The sequence below is a fragment of the Chrysemys picta genome, chromosome 7 (assembly GCF_011386835.1).
Source record: "Chrysemys picta bellii isolate R12L10 chromosome 7, ASM1138683v2, whole genome shotgun sequence".
Classification (NCBI taxonomy): domain Eukaryota; kingdom Metazoa; phylum Chordata; order Testudines; family Emydidae; genus Chrysemys; species Chrysemys picta.
Genome location: NC_088797.1, coordinates 64,652,576 through 64,674,736, shown reverse-complemented (window position 1 = coordinate 64,674,736; position 22,161 = coordinate 64,652,576). Strand labels below are relative to the sequence as shown.

At 38.7% G+C, this 22,161-nt stretch overlaps 1 protein-coding gene across 2 annotated transcripts in view; it reads right to left on the bottom strand.

The window, feature by feature from the left end:
• ADK (adenosine kinase) overlaps positions 1-22,161 on the bottom strand; it is a 552,513-nt gene that overhangs the window by 6,686 nt on the left and 523,666 nt on the right. For both annotated transcript variants that reach the window (XM_005278746.5, XM_005278747.5), the window contains exon 10: positions 20,151-20,237. In XM_005278746.5, coding sequence (XP_005278803.2) covers positions 20,151-20,237 — 87 coding nt within the window. The remainder of the gene's footprint in view (positions 1-20,150; positions 20,238-22,161) is intronic.

Sequence of the window (22,161 nt, the reverse complement as noted above, 5' to 3'; positions counted from 1 at the left end):
AGGGAGCTCCTGGGCTGCCATTCTTATAAGAATACTTTTTTTTTTTTTTTTATTAAAAGATGGGTTCCCCCACCAGTATGTCACATTTATTCCTCCTTGCACCGTGCAAACTTTAATAAAATGCCCAAAGCAAAATGAATTTTTTCCTTTAAATAAAAAAAGGTAGACAGAAAAAGCAGTTTTCAAATGTGTCAACTGGAAGACTAACAAACCCTAAGTAAGAGCAACATGATCCTTAAAAAAAAAAGTCTGCATCCTGATCCTCCCAGACGTTTCTCCACCTCCAAATCAATCTAAAATACAAATCTATTCTGATATGATTTCACTAGCCATTCAGGCCAGTAATGGCAAAAACAATTAGGGAGGATGTAGTTTTAAGGAAGTAGTACTCTAGCATCAAACCATTTACAATCTTTTAGCTAATACCACTGTGTTTTTCTGTAAGTCTTTTAGTGCTACTGGTGTGGGATAATGTTATGGTAACACAAATCTGGTCAATTGTGATCAGGTGGTTAGCAAAGCTGGTGCCAAGAAATCAGCCAGCCAACCTAGATTCTGTAAAAGACATTGGCATCAGATGTTTCTGCAACATAGTCGCTGAACAACTGTACTTAGACATGCTGTGGTTCTCCTCCTTTTTTATTTCTGTGGCAGATGGTGGATATTACAGCCAAGAATTGGGGTAAGCCAGAAGCCCTGCCCATCTATCAAACTGATGGTCGGCTATTCTAAATAGAAACATTTTTGATTAAAGGTATCATCTATGGGTTAAAGTATAGGTTTAAAGTTAACTTTTAAGCCTAAAAGTAAGATGTAGGTATAAGGCAGTAATACAAGAAGCCTACAGGCACAAACCTGTAAGATACTAGCTTAAGCATTTAGTAGAAGGAAATTAGGCCTATAAACCTTAGCATAAATAAATTGACCAACAGTGATCCTAAGTCATAAGATATAATTTTGCAATAAACAGTTCTACTAGAAGTCTGTATCAAATGCTGACAAGTAACTGCAAAAAGTCAGTTGATACCAGTTTGGGTATTTTAGGATAGGAAAATTAGAAAATGCTTAACTGCAGGATTGCTATAGTAACCAATGGATGTATACGTTTAAGGTAATTAATATACTAACGTATAGAATAAGGATACCCCAATAATATGACGGTGAGGAAGTTAGTTACAGGCAAAGGAGCTCAAATGCTCGCATGAATATTCATTGCAGCCATCAGATACTACAATTGGGCTAACCATGGCTTAGACCAGCAAGACCTTGATCACCAGAGTCTTTTGGCATGCCACAAATAGGTTTGGACCTCATGAACCAGGTTAGGACCTCGTGGGCTACCACCTGTCTCCTTGCCCTAGGTCTCCACAAGAATTGTGAGAGTATGCGTATGACATGATGCTGAATGTAAAATTACTATTGGATTACTGTTACACTTGCGTCTGATGAAGTGGGCATTCACCCACGAAAGCTTATGCTCCAATACTTCTGTTAGTCTTAAAGGTGCCACAGGACCCTCTGTTGCTTTTTACAGATTCAGAGTAACACGGCTACCCCTCTCATACTTGTTACATTCTTGGTTGGCTCGGAACTTTTGTGTGTTTTCTAATTGTGTTAATAAAACTATTTCAAATTCAAAAGCTTTTTCCTAAGTGTGTGTGTTGCAATTGCATTGGGGTTTCCAATTTAACCCTAACTCTAATAACTCTGGATCTAATCTTGGAACTGAAACCTGTCAAACCTCAGAGTGTTAATCTGAGGGAATCAATTGGGAATTCTTAATCAATCAATGCACAATCAATTAGATCAGGCAACACAGGTGGAATTTTAGCAGTGCAGCTTGGCTCACTGTTACAATGCGTAAGACAAAACTAGTGCTAGGCTAATTACAAGTGAAAGAAAAAAAGTTACTCATCCCTCTCAACAAAATCATTTGTTTAAAACGTGGATCTAACAAGTGACAACCTTGAATTCTCACTGTAGCTGAAAAGCACACTAGAAGTGCCTTTCTGATTATACCACTAGAGCAGGGGTGTCAAACTCAATTGCACAGGGGGCCAAAACTCAAAACTCGCGGGCCGAACAGTATAACCATTTATTTAACAGACTAAATATTTATGTTTTTTAACCATTAATATGAACCAAAATACAGGATATCATTCCAAAATAAATACATTTCAACTTAAAATATTTTGCTCTTCATAAAAAAATATCCTGTCAATACAATACATTCAAAATCTGTACATGCTGGAATATTAAAAAATCTGAAAATATAAATAAAAAATTGAATTTAAAGCAAAAGTATAATCATAACAAATCATAACATTCCATTTTCTTGTCCTATTTAGTCAGAGCCTGATACTTGGAGTCTTTTCTTTGCAACAAGTTCGTTTATGTTTGGGGTTAGGTTCTGTGTTGTGAAGATTCTCAGGATCGATTGCAGGTGTTCATCAGTGAGGCGACTCCTGTGTGATGTTTTGTTAATTTTCATCACAGAGAACAGCTGCTCGCACAGATATGTGCTGCCAAACATGGACAGGATTCGAGCCGCATGTTGGCGGAGCTGCGGCATCGCTTCAGGAATGAAGCGAGTGAACTGTGCTGGCCCCGCAGTGTCGTACTTTGCCTTCAGTGTCCCGTTACATTGCAGTTCTATCAGCTCCATCTGCATTTCTACAGGTGCGGTTTCCACATCGACTGCAAATGGGTTGCGAAGCAGCTCGAAGTTACTTTTCTGTGCCTCAAAGTCACTGAAGCGCCGTGCGAACTCAGTGCGCAGCGCGCTGAGTTTTTCAGCAAAGGTGGCATTTGGGAAAACTGTGGCACTTTCTTGGTTCCGTATTACTTGGCAACAGGGAAAGTGAGACAAGTTGCATTGGTGCATTTGTGTCTCCCATAAGCGCAGCTTCACTTGAAATGCCTTCACTGCATCATGCATATCGGTTATTATGTGCTCCCGTCCCTGGAGTTGAAGGTTTAAAGCGCTAAGATGCGACGTTATGTCAGCCAGGAACGCCAACTCACATTTCCACTTTTCATCCCGCAGAACTGTGCAGTCTTTCCCCTTACTGTCCATGAACTGGCAGATTTCCTCTCGCAGCTCAAAGTGTCTTTTGAGAACTTTTCCCCGACTTAGCCACCGGACCTCCGTATGATATGGCATATCGCCAAACTCGCTATCTATTTCCCGCAGAAAAGACTGGAATTGGCGGTGATTTAAACCGTGGGCTCTGATAAAGTTGACGGTTTGTGTTACAGTGTTCATCACATGATCCATTTTTAGGACTTTAGCACTCAGCGATTCCTGGTGTATGATGCAGTGATACACTGTCAACTCACCGGCACAGTTCTCCTCCCGCATCTTTGAGCGCATCCTTCCCACCAGTCCATTTTTTTCACCACACATAGCAGGTGCGCCATCTGTTGTAAGTCCAACGAGTTTTTCCCACAGCAGTTTCATGTCGGTTACACTTTGAAATACATTTCCAAAGATGTCTTCTCCTTTCGTTGTCCCGTGCATCGATTTAATGTCCAGTATTTCCTCTGTTACGCACAAATTGGAATCCACACCACGGATAAATATCGCCAGCTGTGCAGTGTCAGTCGCGTCAGTAGTTTCATCCACGGCAAGGGAGTATGCAACAAAATCTTTTGCTCTTTCAATCAACTGTGTTTTCAAATCAGTCGCCATCTCACAAACCCGATTAGCAACAGTGTTTCTGCTGAGGCTTACATTTGCAAACGCTCGCGTTTTATCTGGACAAAGGACATCGCACACTTTCATCATACAATTCTTTACGAATTCCCCCTCGGTAAACGGCCGTCCTGATTTGGCGATCTCTTCGGCCACAATGAAACTTCCTTTCACAGCAGCTTCACTTTGTGATTTTGCTTTGGTGAAAAACGTCTGCTGGGATGTCAAATTCTTCTTCAACTCCTCTACCTTTTGTAGCTTCTGTCCTGCGCTCAGGTTTTTGAATTTGTTCTCATGTTTCGTCTCGTAGTGCCGTCTTAGGTTATACTCCTTCATTACAGCGATATTACTCCCGCAAAGGAGACACACTGGTTTACCTGCAATTTCAGTAAACATATACTCATTCTCCCACCGGCTTTGAAAGCCTCGGTTTTCAGAATCAATTTTTCTCTTGGCCATTGTTGGGGTCTAGCTTTGATTTGATATTAGCGTTGTATACATCAACAGACCGCGAACTTGAACCGCGGCTTGCCGTTGGCGGCAATTGCACTGCATCATGGGATTTGTAGTGTGTGTTATTGGGGCGTCATATCACAGGGCCATTAAAAACAGATATATAAAACGATTTCGCGGGCCGGATATAATTGTATGGCGGGCCGGATGTGGCCCGCGGGCCTTGAGTTTGACACATGTGCACTAGAGGAAAGTTTTAATAAAAAACTAATTAAACTACAAAAATCCCAAGTGGCTAACTGATTTTAGGGGCTAAATTTCTAGCAATTCTAATTATCCTCTCGGGGCTTTACTTAGTGTTTCACAACCATGACAGATGACAATGAAAAACTGCAGTTAAATTCATCCACCCTGACACCATGCTAAGCACTAGCTTCTCCCTCTCCAAGTAAAATCAATACCACGTTTGAGTAAACATGTTTACAGCTTTATTAGGATGTCTTGCTTGTTCGGTAACAGCTACTTGAAGCCCTGGTAACAAATCGACTCAACTCAGTTAAACCTAGAGAGCTGGGTAAGAGGCCCATCAATAAGGTTGTTATAAAAATAAACTGCAGGAGATCAGAAAGCTGGAACAAACAGTCTGGTAAATGTCAATATTTTTACTTCCACAGAATGACAAAACCATGAGATCATGAATAAAAGGTTTGGGAAGTCTATTTTCACTGTGTTTATAAAATGTTTCACGTGCTCAATGGTGAATACTTTTCACTGACTATATAAAAAACCTTGTTACAAAGCATCTTATTTTCTAATGACCAGCATGAAAGCTGAAAACAAGTATGCACTCAAGAGTAGCAGTGCTGTTCTTGCTATCTCCATTCCTCTTGTTTCCTTTATATTTAGTGCACTCAATTTCTTTAAGGATCATCCAGTTGTGTGTGTATTTTCCTCAGCCTGAGTTTACACAATCATTTATGGACGGACACTCACACAAACAATGCAACTTTGCATTGACTAGATGAATGTGGGTAAGCGATGGGGGTGGTTTCACACTGCTGTAATAGTCATTTCCTGCTGAAATGAAGGTGCTGAGTGCAGCTATGCTCTCGAGCAAAAAGAACTAAAACAAACTATACAAGAATACCTGTGAAACAAGTCTACAAGAGCAAAGGACAGAATAAACCCCACATCATCTCTGTTATCTCAGCAATGAAACAGTTAATGTTTGCAAACTATTTTTTTATTCTTAAGCATGTTTGTACTATTAATACCATCAGTAAGTTTATTGAGCAGTTCACTAATGTTGGTGGTGTGAGGCATAATCGTACTTCTCAGCACCAGCCAGGATGCTTGTGCCCTACAGGGATTTTAGTGTTGCCACATCATCTCCCCCCTTGATGCTTGTGCTGTCGGCCGGCAAGTGTAAACTGCAGCTGGAACTCTACAGGAGCTCTGCTGCTGAAGGTTGTTCAAAGGATGCACATATGGCCTCAGTCAAAGCCCAGTGAAGTCAATGGGAGTCCTTTCATTAACTTCAAGGTGCTTTGCATGAGCCCCTTAATCAGTTCATACCTTGGCTGCCCTGCACATGCCTAGTGATTACCACCCACCTCTGTGATTAGCAATAGCCCCACGTGAAACCCAGGGTAGAGGAGAGGACGCAGCATTTTCCACTGACACAGCCTCCTCTCCTGGTAAAGTTTCCATAATCAGAGGACTCTGCTAGGGTCTATGCTTTTTTATGCCAGTGTAGAGACCCAGTAGTGAATCTGGCCACTTAGGGTATATGTACACTGCGTTTTAAAACCATGGTAGCAAATCTCAGAGCCTCCAACTTCAGACCCGGGCTCACGCTACAGTACTAAACACAGCTGTGTAGATGTACAGGTTTGGGCTGGAGCTTGGACTCTGAAACCATCCCCCTGCCTGGGTTTCACAGCCCTACAATTTGCAATGTACAAAAACCAGATGAACCTAAAATCTCCTCTAAGAAATGTGTGATGGAAGGATATTGATAAGTCCTAAATGGTGATTGTCCCATCGAACTTTTCTTTCATTTTCTACCTTCTGAACTTTGAAGAAGTTCACATTTGGATCTGGCCCTGCTTAACCAGGATAAGGGAAAACAATTTGACAGTCTCCAGGCTTCCAAAAGGTAATCTGAGCACTCCATCAGTTAAATTAAAACTTGGATACTTTCATCTGAAGTACCTTTTCTGGCTATCTGAAAAAAAAAAAATGATCTCCAAGCTGATATTTCTCTGACTTTTTCTTAGCACACAAGTGAATTTCTGGGAAGTTGGATAAAGTTCTCTTTCACCATTTTTGAGATATCAGAATGAAGACAAGTGGATTTTTAACAGTTCAGAAAAATTTTAGATGCTATTTATCTGCTTCAATAACCCAAATGTGGCACCTAGGTCCAGATACCATGGCAATGGGCATTCTATAAAAATAATGACTAGAAGAGAATTTGGTTCATTTCATGTAAAAAAGATAAAGTTATAAACATTACAAAATAGAAGCAATATGCTACTTTCTGTTCAGTTTTTAAACACTGTTTGGAAGGGAGGGGGAGGAATAATGCTCCTATCATCTGCTTGAGGAAATGAAATGCAAAGAGGTTGCATGAATGTAACATTATGGTTGAGATTTCACATGCACAAAAGCCAGGAAATTCAAAGTTATAGTTCCCACAGCAACCATAAGTCAGCCACACTGCAGTTTGCAAATACATTGCCAGGCATTAAAGCATGCAGAGTGTAACAAAATAAAACCTTTGTGCAAGGAGGGTGACTTTTGTGGGATGAAATTCTCTACCACAGCACTATATTAATAGAGCTTCTATGCAATGAATTCAAAAGGGCCATATTTAATGTCTTTCTTTTTTTAATAACTACTACTATGCTAAATTGACATGGCCAGGAAAAAGCCTCTTGTCAATTACTAAGAAGTGTCAATGACAGTAGTGTTTATTAAGTACAGTAGGAAAGCAAGATAAGGCAACTTCTCAACTGGACACAGTATTTTTTACTCTTTGTGGCCCTGATCCTGCAAACACTTTTGCATATGCTTAACTCTGCTATTGTGAGTAGCTCTACTGATTTCAATGACACTACCCACAGTAGTAAAGCTAAGCATGTGCATACACATATTTGCAGAATCGGTGCCCATGTGCTTAAATATTGTGTAGTGACGTGCACATCTCTGGAGTGAAATCCTAGTTCCAGTGAAGCGAATGGGAGTTTTTCTATCAACTTCATTTGTGCCAGGATTTCACCCTAGCTATATTCCCACCCGAGAAGTGGGTGCATTTCAATGCCGGGGGAGGTGATATGCACTATATAAAATTATAGTAGTCAGAATACCTCATAGATCATCCAGTCAATCCTCTTAGTGCTAGGGCAGGATACAGGCCCCATTAGAGGGCCTATCAGATATGAGATAGCTAATATATTTCAAGTATTTTATACTTCAATATGTTTTATATTTTATGCTAATATAATATCAGCTTAATCTTATGCATCATCTCTCAGGGGACTATATCCTGCCATGTCTCCCAGAGGAATCTGCTCGATGATCTAGTTCAACTAGCACCTGTATTTCTACTCAGAATACATTAAAACAGTGCAAAAATATTACCAGTATTCTGAGTGAGAGATAATAACTCATTAAAGTCACTTCTCTAAACTTCCATACAACATTTTCTTCATCATTACATGATTTTCTAATGGATGCCACATTAACATAAAATAAAATGTTACCCTGACAGTAGGTGTGACAAAATATTTTTAAACAGTGATGATTTGCTTTCAGACTTTAAGTCACATTGTGTCCCAGAATTAACAGAGCAAAAACTGGAACCTTATAATTTGTTATGAAAATCTACTTCTAATGCAAAATATTTTTAAACATACATAACACATATTCAATTTTCATTTCCCATCAAGTCTGGCCAGAAAGTCATTAAGAATAATGTCTGTACTTTAAGGCCCAATTCTGCAAGGTAATGAGCGTTCTACAATGCTGTTGATATCAATGAGAACTGACAATGCTCAGCACCTTGACAGATCAGGCCCTAATTCTGCCAAACCAAGAACTGTGGGGCATTTCATTCCATACACATATCCCTTTTAATGCATTAAAAATTAAATGTTACTTTCAAAATGAGAGCAGATGAATTAGCATTTAGTTTATCTTGCACTTATTTCTTTACATTGTTTTCTAAAGCATATGTTGTTTTGTGTAATTGGAAATTACAATTTTTAATTTACTATATTTTAATAAGATGAAATACAGACAAGACAGTAAAACCAAAGAGTTGAATACCTGGATCCCAGTGGAAAGGTGGTAAGTCAGAAAAACAGATAGGATTGTATTAAAATTGCATTTGGAGAATATTCATGGCCGTGTATATATGCCAATGAAGTATAACGTATTACTTCCAAATAAAGCTTCCATGATTGCAAACGTCTGATTAGTTTTAATTATAATTAATATTTAGGAATTTGTACAGTCTGAAACAGTGAGGTAAATAGGAAATATTCAGTGTTTTTTCTGAGTGATGTGTTTATTTTTATATTATGATTTTTTAAAAGGTGGTGGCAGTTCAAACAGTATGGCAAATTTCTAAATTGTGCCAATTCCAATGTGGAAAGTGCATACTGGTGGCCGACTACAACATTTATCAGAATAATAGTGCACCTCCAGCAGTGACAGAGAAAAATCCACTATGAAGGCATAATCTGACAATATTCTAGTTTATGGAAGGTCAGTTATAGAGACAGAGGGGGCATCTAATAGCCTCGTTTTAGATGTGGCATTTATCTTCGTGAGTTAAGGATGACATCAGAACACACGAGCAGTATAGTAATGAACATGTTGAGAGTTCTGACAACTCATCCCCTAGGAAGTGAAGACTGATGCCCTATCTACAGCTGAGCTATTATACTGGTGTGTGCTGTTTATACAACAGCAGCGTTAAAGATGTGGAAAATGGGTTGTCAGTCAAAATGCTTATAATATTAAAAGGGTATTTTTATTTCAACACTTTATACATCATCTACTATGATTTCAACAACAGGATTGCTCAGAGGCAATTAGCTGCCCATGTTGTATAAACGAAGACAACATGAGCACTGATCTCTGCTAGAACATTTATCTTAACTTGGAAAGAAAGACAGAATAACGTACAAGTAATGTCCCCTCACCTCTTTCCTCACGAAGCTGCATTTTATAATAGAAATAAGCCATTGCATGTTACATATCAATATATATTTAATTGCTATCACAACAATCATACTGCCAGCTGGCAAATAAAGTTGTATCTTAGGGCTATGGTATCATCAGAGGGCTGTATTTCATGGCTGTGACATTATATCCATGAAATGAGTCTTTTTAAAACGTGATTGAAAAAACTGTGACCACTTTCCATGGTATTTTAACCAATTAAAATAGCTATATACAGATGAACTAAATGCCACTGTATAGTGATTAAGTAGTCTCCGATGTCACAGTTTTGCCACTCAACAATGAATTGTTCCTAGTTTCTGAAACTTTGATTTCAAACATCTAGAATTTTTTTTCTTGTATGTATGTCTACATTGCTGTGAGGTTCTTACCGAAACAAACACATAAGAAGCAAAAGGATATGTTGTGCTCGCTACACTTTTAGTAAAAACATGTTTTTTGTTTATAACTTTGTAATATCATACAAATATAGTAAGTACAGGAACTTTTGAATAAGGCCACAAACTCATTCATCTCAGAAATCACAAACCACTGAAACTACTGTTTGTTGACCATGCCAAAAGAACTTTCTGATGTGTAATCTCACAGCTATTCTGTGTAGCACTCTCTAGTTATATCTACAGTATATATGTATATGCACACACACAAAATGCTATCACTTTAAAAGCAGGGAGGACGTGTGGGTCTCTTCAAGATGATGCACATTCATGCACCATGTTGAAATTACTTTGGGAGGAGGGAATTTCCATGGCTTCTTGTGAAAGCTTCACTTTTGGTTCAGTCAGTTTCTAAACCATCCTAAGAACTCACAGAAAATGGTGGAGGCTGGGATTTTCAAAAGAGCTTAAAGGAGTTAGGTGCCCAACTTCCATTGACTTTCAGTAAGATTTGCACACCTAACTTCCTTAAACTCCTTTGAAAACCCTGCTGCAAGCCAAAACAAAATTTGTCAAGCTTCTTGGATTCTCCGTGCAGGAGGGATTGCCCGGAGCCATGGACAATAAAGGGGAAGGAATGCAGATTGGGATAAGTAAAGAGCTCATCAGAGATTTTCTGACTAATTTGAATGAATTCTAAATGATGAATGAATAGCCTGATGCTATTCACCCCAGAGTACTGAAGGAATTAGTTGAAGAAATCTCAGAGCCACTGGTGATATTTGCAAATTCATAGATGACAAGTGAGGTCCCAGAAGACTGGAGTAAGGCTAATGTAGTGCCCATCTTTAAAAAGGGGGGAAAGGAGGAGTCGGGGAACTGTAGACCAGTCAGCCTGATCTCAATATCTTGGAAGCTACCGAGCAATGTATAAAACATTCCAGTTGCAAATACCTGGAGGATGAAGGGGTGATCACTAGCAGCCGGCATGAATTTGCCAAGAACAAATCATGCCAAACCAGCTTGACTGCCTTCTTTGACAAAGAAACTGGTTTGGTGGATAGGGGGAATGTGGTGAACATAATATACCTGGACGTTAGCATGGCTTTTGACATAGTCCCACATGACATTCTCATAAGTAAGCATGGAGAAATGTGGGTTCAGCAGAACTATCATTAAGTAGATACATAATGGGTTAAACAACCACAAAGACTATTAATGGAATGATGTCATATTGGAAGGACATCTCAAGTGGAGTCCCACAGGGATCTGTTCTGGGTCCAGTGTTATTTAACATCTTTATTAATAACCTGGCTGTAGGAATAGAGACCATACTGATCAAATTTGCAGAAGATGCAAAGCTGGGGGTGGGTTGCAAGCACTTTTGAGGATGAAGTTAAAATTCAAAGGGATCTTGATAAATAGGAGAACTGGACTATAGACAATAAAATTCAACAAATACAAATGTAAGATGCAACACTTAGGGAAGAAAAAACAAATGCACAGATACAGAATGGGGGATAACTTGTTTGGTAGCAGCACTGCTGAGAAGGATCTGGGAGCTGTGTTGGATCACAATCTCAACGTGAGGCAACAATGAAATGTTCTTGAAAAAAAAAAGCAAATGCAATTTTGGGTTGCATTAACTGAGGCACAGCATGCAAATCACAGAAGGTGATAGTACTGCTCTACTTGGTGCTGGTTAGGTCTCAGCTGGAGTACAGTGTCCAATTTTGGTCACTGCTGTATAGAAATGATGTAGAGAAACTGGACAGGATCCAGAAGCGAGTGACAAAAAAGATCAAAGGGATGGAATCCAAGCCATATAACCAAAGGCTAAAGGACTTGGGTATATTTAGTTTGGAACAGTGGAGATGAAGGGGAGACATGATAGCAGTCTTCAAATACTTGAAAGATGGAGAAAAAATGTTCTCTTTTGCCACAGAGGGCAGGACAAGAGACAATGGGTTCAAACTACAGCATAGCACATTGAGATTATATTTTAGGAAAAACTTCCCAACTGTAAGAACAGTAGGACAATGGAATACATTGCCCAGGAAAGTCATAAAATCTCCTTCACTGCAGCTTTTCAAAAGGAGGCTGGATAATCATCTGTCTTGGATGGTTTAGACACAACAAATCCTGCATCTTAGTAGGGGGTTGGACTTGTGGTCCCTTCTATGACTCTATGGCAGCAGCTTTAAAAATGTTGGATTTCATTCTGTTTTCACTTACCCCAATGGTGAAACTATTGATTTCAGAGAAGTTATTCCTGATTTACACTGGTTTCGCACAATCATACCCTTTGGTTTTATGTTAAACAACTTCTTGGAGCAACATTTATACCATTGAAGTAATGATGTGCTAAAGCCATCCCCTCAAAGGGATTATGGGGTCTGCATAAGCCTGTTTATACATTTCCTTTGTTGTATTTTATATATTTGATATATTTTACATATTCAGGGCAATTTAAAAAAAATGTCAATAATGTACAAATTAGTGCTGTTGATTAATCGCAGTTAACTCATGGGATTAACTCAAAAAATTAATCGCAGTTAAAAAAATTAATCGTGATTAATCAGTTTTAATCGCACTGTTAAACAATAGAATACCACTTGAAATTTGTTAAATATTTTTGATGTTTTTCTACATTTTCATATATATTATATTCTGTCTTATAATTGAAATCGAAGTGTATATTACTTTTGATTTTTATAAATATTTGCACAGTAAAAATGATAAGCAAAAGAAACAGTATTTTTCAATTCACCTCATACAAGTACTGTAGTGGAATCTCTGTCGTGAAAGTGCAACTTACAAATGTAGATTTTTTGTTGTTACATAAAACTGCGTACAAAAACAAAACAATATAAAACTTCAGAGCCTACAAGTCCACTTGGTTCTACTTCTTGTTTAGCCAATCGCTAAGACAAACAAGTTGGTTTACATTTACAGAAGATAATGCTCCCCACTTCTTATTTACAATGTCACCAGAAAGTGAGAACAGGCATTTGCATGACACTTTTGTAGCTGGCATTGCAAGGTATTTACGTTCCAGATATGTTAGACATTCGTACGCCCCTTGATGCTTCGGCCACCATTCCAGAGGACATGCTTCCATGCTGAGGACGCTTGTTAAAAAAAAAATGCATTAATTAAATATGTGACCAAACTCCTTGGGGGAGAATTTTATGTCCCCTGCTCTGTTTTACCTGCATTCTGCCATATATTTCATGTTATAGCAGGCTCGGATGATGACCCAGCACATGTTCATTTTAGGAACACTTTCACTGCAGATTTCACAAAACGCAAAGAAGGTACCAATGTAAGATTCCTAAAGATAACTACAGCACTCGACCCAAGGTTTAAGACTCTGAAGTGCCTTCCAAAATTTGAGAGGGATGAGGTGCTTTCAGAAGGCTTAAAAGAGCAACGCTCCAATGTGGAAACTACAGAACCCGAGCCACCAAAAAAGAAAATCAACCTTCTGCTGGTGGCATCTGACTCAGATAACGAAAATGAACATATGTCAGTCTGCACTGCTTTGGATTGTTATCAAGCAGAACCCGTCATCAGCATGGACGCATGTCCCCTGGAATGGTGGTTGAAGCAGGAAGGGACATATGAATCTTTAGCACATCTGGCACATAAATATCTTGCGACACCGGCTATAACAGTGCCAGGAGAATGCCCGTTCTCACTTTCAAGTAACATTGTAAACAAGAAGCGGGCAGCATTATCTTCTGCAAATGTAAACAAACTTGTTTGTCCGAGCGGTTGACCGAACAAGAAGTAGGACTAAGTGGACTTATAGGCCTAAAGTTTTACACTGTTTTATTGTTGAATGCAGGTTTTTTTGTAGGTAAGTCTACATTTGTAAGTTCGACTTTCATGATCAAGCGATTGCACTACAGTACTTCTAATGAGGAAACTGAAAAATAATATTTCTTTTGTTTTTTTACAGTGCAAATATTTGTAATAAAAATATATATAAAGTGAGCACTATGCATTTTGTATTCTGTGTTGTAACTTAAATCAATATATTTGAAAATGTAAAAAACATCCAAAATATTTAAATAAATTGTATGCTATTATTGTTTAAAATAGCGATTAATCACGATTAATTTTTTTAATTGCTTGACAGCCCTAGTACAAATATACAAAATATTACATTGTCCTGAAATTACATCTGGATGTTAACCTACAGAGAATCATTTGCATTAGCCACAAGAAAGAGGCCAATCTTTCCACAGTTGAGGGACACTTGGCAACTTGCCAGCAGTTCAAAGGCCAGATGTAATTTGTAAAGGCATTCAGATTAAGGGGGAGGATCACAAACTGGGACCTGCATTCTCCACAGGGCTTACCTCTATATTAAAGATGAGGGCTTTGGCTTTATTTTGGCCCACGTGGTAACAAGAATATAACAAAAGATAGGAAAATATACAGTATCCAATAAATCCTGTGTATCTCAAAATGATAAGCTAAAGCAAGATTCAATGAGGCACACAGAAGATACGTAGGAGGACAGACTATTCCTGTTGTGTCAAGTACTAACTTCGATATGAATTGTGTTCTGATGGCTGATACAGTAGCTGTCACTGAGCAAGACTGATGCTATGTTTCATTAAAAGGGGAGAGATAATTGTTTATTCTGCAAGCATGTACACGGAAGAAGGATTTCTCTTTGTAGTTTTTAAACTATAGGTAACTTCTTCCTGGAATCTGTCTCTGTGTTAAAGCTATCAATTAGATTTTGAAAATGACAACGGGTGTGAGCTTGGGACTACAGCTTTGATACCGACAGAAGTAAAATGCTTTGGCTAGCAGTTGGCACCTCACAGCACTTAATGAGGAACTGCTTTTATCTCAAGAATGTTGGCCCTTGCAAGTGGTATAAGGTTTTTTTTATCACATGGCTACAACGTTACTGCATATATTCTGTCACTGCTGCATTAAGTTACTTAAAAATGATTTGCAGTTACAGTTCATACTCTAGCACTTTTCATGCAGCATACAATGAAATCACATTAGATTAGCTACAACATTTGTTAGAGAACCTGTAGAACATATTGATCTTGCACCTTTTTCTGTTCATTTGTTATGATTTTTCTTCCCAGTTCCATTTAGTGGACAGACATTAGGGGAGAGATTGCAGGGAACAATGACAGTGATCGTCACAAAATATTCTCACTGTTTTCATTTGTTACTGTGGCAATGTCAAAGAGGATTCCAAATGGCAGACAGACCTACTCTGACAAAACAGCAGGACAGTAAAAAGGAGTTTTCTCTTGATCTAGGAAATTAGGAAAGCACATTGAGCTGAAAATGATATAACTGTGCCTATTTCCAATGTGCACTGCCATTACATGGGCTTTGCAACACATGATTAGGGCTGTTCAAGATGGGACTGGCTAAATAATAAGGAAACCTCTCCAAGCGCTACGGAATCAGGCTGTAATTTCATTCCGGGGGCCCTGGTGACATAAACCATGTTAGCAAAGCTCAAGTGATTTGTCAATGTCACCAGAACCCCGAGGTGGAATTACAGCTTTAATTTACGGGTGTTTCAGGGATTCATTTCATATTAGAAATGGAAATCTGGTGTGCTGCTGCAAACCACTAGAGGTGCTGAATTATTGTAAAGCTGCTTGTCGTTGCTTAAGCTAGTAAAAGGATGTGTTGCTGCTAAAAACCACTAGAGGCAGCAGAACTGACGGTAGTGTTCACAGAAGTGTTTCAAAATAACTATATATTTTAGTAACTTTTAAAATTCAATTTCTTATGGGTCAGTCTGGACAATGGGTAACGTGGTTTTCTGCCTGCAGATGAAAGCAAGGAATTCAAAGAAATGTTTGATGTCAAACCCTATCAAGACAAGTTCCACTTAAAGAATCCAGTTCATTTTTTGTCTCTAGTTGCTTGTCTGAGCAGAGCTTTGAGCTACTTACACTAGGCTCGAGGCCCCATTTTTAGAGAAGCTGAACACCCACAATGCCAGTTGAAGCCAATGTGAGCTACAGGTGCTCAGAAACATTTTAAAAATCTTTCATCTCAATGATTTTAAAATTTACTGAACTTTAGTAGTTAGATTCTTTCTAGAGGAAAAAAAATACATTTTTTATTTTTGGCTTCCCCCACCTTTCTTGTCCCTAAAGCTATTTGGGAGGAACAGCCACCCAACCTTGTATTTCCTGTTATTCACTGAGGCCAACTTTTTCCTGCAATCTTGTGGGCCCCAGAACTAGATTCCACTTCAGTTTCCCATGCCTGTGGACATGAGTGGCTCAGCTTAAAGGTTTTCAAGGCACGTGATGCATTCTAGCACCCTGACCACTTGGGAAAAAAACAGACTCCCTGAATGCAATCTTTAGTTTCCACCAGGGCTGACATGACCCTGTCTCAGCCACTAGCTGAAGCAAAGGTCTTTGATCCAGCAGCCCACAGCTCAACCATGCTAATTTACCACTCCCAGAGAAGTACGGTGAGCTCTGCTGAGAGGATTTTGCTTCCTTTAGTTTGCAAAACTAGCCATATTTTCCAGTCTCTAATACAACTTTGAGTGCATTTTGTGAGTCAACAGATGGGATTTGAAGCATTTTGCTATAAGGAAACTAAAAGCTGAATCAAAATCGTATACTGAGGTGTTGGGGGTACTAATATACATGACCTTTTAAAGTGAGGAGTATTGAAAAGGTAGAATAACAACTTTCCATTATAAAAAATTTGGGTGAGTCAGTAATTCAACATCTGGCTCCATGGCTTAAGTAGGGACTAGAAATGTCAAATAATACAACTACTACCACCACCACAATATAGGGTCATCTCTTGTGACTAGATCACTGTATTTTCCATAAATATAATTTTTTAAAGGGGATGGAAGAAATTTTTTTTATAGATAGCACAGAGATTGTTTCCAGTGGAACACAGATAACATCAGTCCTGTAGTCAATATAGTCCAGTTTCCTGTCTCCAAGGATGGCTAGTATCAGATGAAAGTGAAAGAAACAATGTTGTGGAAAATTATAGTATAATTGCCAACAGGGGACGTTTCTTCCTAATCCCCATTAATGAGTGGTTGGGCTCATGCCTTGAAGAGGGAAGGACTCTTCTTAATTTTTTTATCCTCTCTAATGTGAATGTGGATGTTCTCATTACCTATATAAAATTTTAGTGCACTTTTGAACCTACTAAGTGCTCAGTCTCAATATCTTGTGGCAATGAGTTCCATTGAGTAAAAGTATACATTGCTATGTGGGGACCTTTCAGGGTCACTGAATGTCCGTGGAACAGAAGAAAGAATTATTGCTATGTAATTCCCAGCATCAATCCTAGTGTTGCCTTTAAAGATACATATAACATTTGCCACTCCCAGAGCGCCCAGTATATTAACTGATTTTAACGAGAGACTGTGTACATGTGTTAGCAGATCAGCCACTTCATGCTTAAGCTCCTTCAGGACTCTGGGGTATAACCACGTGGGCCTAGCGATTTCTTATTCTTTAATTTATCAGTTTGTTCCAGCACCTTCTCTTTTGATGCCTCAATCGCTGATAATACCTCATCTTTACTACCAGAAAAAGACTGGCCCAGGAAAGGTTTTTCCCTACTATTCTCTGTGGTGAAGAGTGAGGAAAAGTAGTAACACAGCTTCTTTGGAATGCCCTTATCCTCCTTATTTCCTGCCTTTATTCTCCGGTAATCCAGCAGACACCAATTCTCTCAGGTTTGCAGCTTCTGATTTATTTAAATATTTTCTTATTTATTTTTATTTCTTTGGTAATTTCCTAGTTTCCTTCTTATATTTTACCTGTCACCAGTGATGCTCCTTTCTATTAATCTCCTAGTGTTGCATTTCCATTTTTGAAGGATACCTGGTTGGCTCAAAAAAGCACGTGAACTTTACCATCTAACTCTATTTTTACTTCTTGGCTTAGGCTCATATTTTCTGAAGTCCCCTTTCTAGAGTTTAATGGCCCTGGGCTAGTTTGGGTACAATTTCTTTGCTGAGGATGTTGAACAGGTCAAGAAATATTAAATTACTGGATGATTTCATGAAAGCTGAATCGCTGAACTGGGAGAACTGTGTTGCTGTTTGCATGGATGGTGCTGCTGCTATGACAGGCAATAGAAGTGGTGTTGTAGCAAGAATATGAGCCATAAACACACAGGTAATTGTAACACACTGTATGTTGCATCGCCAGGCCCCTGCATCAAGAAAATGGAACCCAAATTACATGATGTGCTAAATGCAGCTGTGACAGTTGTGAATTTTGTTAAGTCCTGGCCTTTGAATTAATTCCTTTTTGCAAAGCTTTGTTTAGAAATGGGCGCTGGACATGACAAATTATTGTTTCATACAGAAGTGTGTTGGGTACCTCGCAACAGAGTATTGGAAAGAATTTTTGAGCTTTGCAAAGAGCTGCTGGGTTTTCTTTCTGTGCACAATCCCAAGATCTCCACAAACTTTTCTGACGCGATATGGATTGCGCAGCTTGCATATGTTGCAGACATTTTTAACTTGTTGAATGCGCTGAACCTGTCCATACAAGGGGTCAGTACAACCATACTTGAGCTGAGTGACAGAGTGCAGCACTTCAGAAGAAAGTAGAGATTTGGAAAACTAGGCTGAGCAGTGGAACATCAGATCTGTTTCTGCTTTTGACAGAATTTCTGGATACTCACAGAATGACAATTGATTGTGTGAGAGACAGGATTGTTGCTCGCCTTTCAACTTTGGCTGAGCACTTCACTGTTTACTTTAAAAATATCAACATGGAGGAATATGATTGGGTTTGGGATCCATTCTCCACTTTTGCTATATCATCTTGCCATTTGAGTGGAAAAGCAGAACAGGAGCTGCTCGAACTACTTGTGCCCAAACACTGAAAATTAAGTTTCAGGGACAGACACCTTGCCAGTTTTGGCCAACTGTTGCTGCAGTGTACCCAGTTTTAGTTACAGAAGCAATAAAAGTGTTGCTACCTTTCCCAACAACATATATATGTGAAGCACCATTTCTGCCATGCCAGCTATGAAGACAAAGTTCAGGTCTCCACTGGAAGTGGAGAGTGATTTATGAGTTTGCCATCACACCAAGGACAGATAGACTCTGCAGTAAGAAGCAGGCCCACCCATCACACTGATATCTATAAGTACTCTTCTACTCTTTTTCTTAAAGCATTACTGACAGTACGTGTTTATACGAACTACACAGATACTTTTGTCAATCAGTTTCTCAGTTGGAGGGTCCATGATTAACATTGCATTTGAAAAGGGGTCCGTCAACAAAAAAAAGTTTGAGAATCTCTGTCTTAGTCTATGCTTCCAATAAGTTAAGGTCTAATGGGACACTTGCTGCTATTACTCAGGACTAGTCTACTCTAGAAAGTTAGGTCGGCTTAATTACATTGCTCAGGGCTGTGAAAAATGTCACTCCTTCTGCAGGGTGTATTTAAGTGGACCTACACCCTGGCATAGACACTGCTAGGTTGATGAAAGAATTCTTCCATCGACTTAGCTACCAGCTCTTGGAGAGCTGGATTTACTACAGTGATAGAAGAACATATTCCATTGCTGTAGTAAGTGTGTACACTACAGCGGCACAGCTGAAGTGCTGCATCTGTGCCATTCTAGAGTTTCTAGTGTAGACGTAACTGATGTGGATATTAGAGCCTTCAAGATGCAATAGCATGTCACTGCACTACATAAATGCTACAATCAACTAGGGAATTTTTGGATTGGATTTTTTTCTTGGCTTATATTGAGTCATTTTTAAACCAGGCACAGACATAATATCCTCTTTTTTGGGGGGCTTATGCCAAAAATTTGTAAATTTGCAAATGAATATTAAGCAGTGCCAGATAATATTCTAGTCTAATTTTTAAAAGTTAACCCTTTATATTATTTTCTGATCTCCAAACAACTAGACTGGAAACAGATGTTCTAGAACAAAATGACATGATCAGAAGACATTACACTCAATTATTAAAATGTTATTTAATAGTCACCACAACCTGTTTTAAAGAACAACAATGTGTTAAAATTTTAAGCCAGGAGGGATCCGAGTACACTATATAATGTATGTGATGCAGCTTGTTTATGCAACATTCTGACAGATACAATTAATCTCGTGAAAACAATCATGGTATAACATAATAGCATATTATCTTTAAAGTCAAAGAACACATTTTTTCCTGTGAGAATGAACGCTTAACTAAAACACAATCTCAGGATGTAAATGAAAGCTTGAAAAGAACAAAATTTACTCTAAAGAACAATTTGAAATTCTAGACTGAAAAATGCAGATTCTATCAAGAATAGGGGGAAAAAGTCTAACCTCCAAATAAGAGAGTAAAGAAAGCAATAAGTACCTCCAACAAATGCATCACCAGCTCCATTGGTATCAATGATTTCACTCTGGTCACTGTCTAAGACTGGGAAAGCAGTCACTTCATTTTCTAGAAGAGTAGGAGAAAAGAAAACATTAGTAATTCGGGAAACAGAATTTGAAACACCTCACTGCAAAATAAAACAATCAACATGTGAATGTCAGTGCTCAACAACTCAATTTGGACCAAAAGGATCACACATTTAGTTTACAAGTCAGTTTATATACCACATGGACATGTGTGGATAGGTGGTCAAAGTGACAGAAAAACACAAGATGCAGAGACAGATAAAAAGAGAGATGGAGAAAAATCCATCCTGCCAAAACCAGGACCTCCTGTCAGCTGCAGACAGCTGATGTAACCTCTAGACTAGCGAATCAAAGCCTCAGGAAGTAGCAAGCCCAATAGGGAAGACCTACAAGTATCTGCATAAGAAAAGTCAAAATAAATGTGAAATAATCAAAATAATAAAAATGTAAGATAAAGGGGAAAGCAAATACATTTTGGGGTAGTAAAATACTTTGAAACTGCATCTCATTTGAAAATGTGTCTGAGGATGGACCCTAGGAATTTGGAGCCAAAGTAGATTTGTTTTCAAAACGTCCAGTGACCTCAGCCTTCTTCCTTAGCGTTTTTTTTTAGTCTCTCTCCCCTGAAGCTCTCTGTCCTCTACTGGCACCCATAAAAACTATTTCAACAGATGGATCTAGAGCATCTGCACCTCCAATTCACCAACACATTACAACTGAACATAATTGCACCACTTCCATATGATAACTTTAGCAATCTTGGGTTATAAATTTAATATATGTCACTTTCTAGGTGGTAATGTCATAATGACGTGATAAAAATATAATGACTACCTTGTCACAATACCTTGTTAAATTGTAAATTACCCCATAATAGAGCCAACGGAAGTTCTGCCTCTGGTATTCAGTGTGCATTAAAATGGTCTCAGCAAACGAATTTCCTTTGGCAGATAGTTAAAAACATTGCCTGTCAGCCAGCAAAACTGAAAACTATCAGAACTGTCTTCACCCTTTAATTTTTGATAAAAATATACATAATATGACAAATAGTCCCTGCAATATGTAAAAATTTCAGGTGTTTAGTCTTTTCACTACCCAGCTACACAGCAGATCATAAAATGGTTCATACACAGAGTACTTGGCCAATACACAGTCACGAACAAAGAATCCCAGGTTGGGAAGCAAACACAGAATTCACAGTCTCAAACCAGGAGCCTCTGTGTGTGTTGCAGAGGTTCCAGAAGGATCCTGGTTTCTGTGAAGTACGGTGTATCAGCTCTACTGCTCTTCACCATCTGCTATTAAGTGAACCAGGCAGATATAATGATGCTACCTCCAGAGGGAACTGTTGGCTGGCCCACCAGAAAGGGAGGGGAGTGTTGGCAACAACCATCAGTGAGAGGCAAAGGAAAAAAGGAAAAGGGTAATGAAAAAATATAAGATAAATATTCCAGTTAAAGAACAGGTTTTAGTCAGTACTTGGTGCATCCTCTCTTTCATTTATAAAGCTATTTAGAAAGGCGATTTAAATGCTGTTGCATCACGGAATTCAAGAAATAAGTGTTTCACCCCGTATAGTACTTTAACTGGATTCATTTGAACTGAAAATCAAGGAATACAGGTCTTGTATTGAACTCTGCCATGAGAGCAGAGTGCATTCAACCATCTGATAAGGAAGTATAACATATTTTGCTCTAGCTTATGCAAAAACAATCCATAAAGCAACAAACCTGTTAAAGATACATTACAATGAAGAGGTTTGCTTTGTTGTTGTGGCCGTCTGCAGATTTCCCTTCCCCTAAATAGATATACACACACAGATGTACCTATAAAGTATATTTGCAAACACACATGATTGTGTATGTGTATGAATGTATGCGTATGTGCATGAATGTATGTGTATGTGCACAGAAAAGACATAATGCACAAATGTTGTACTTTGAATAAGATAAACAAGCAGGGAT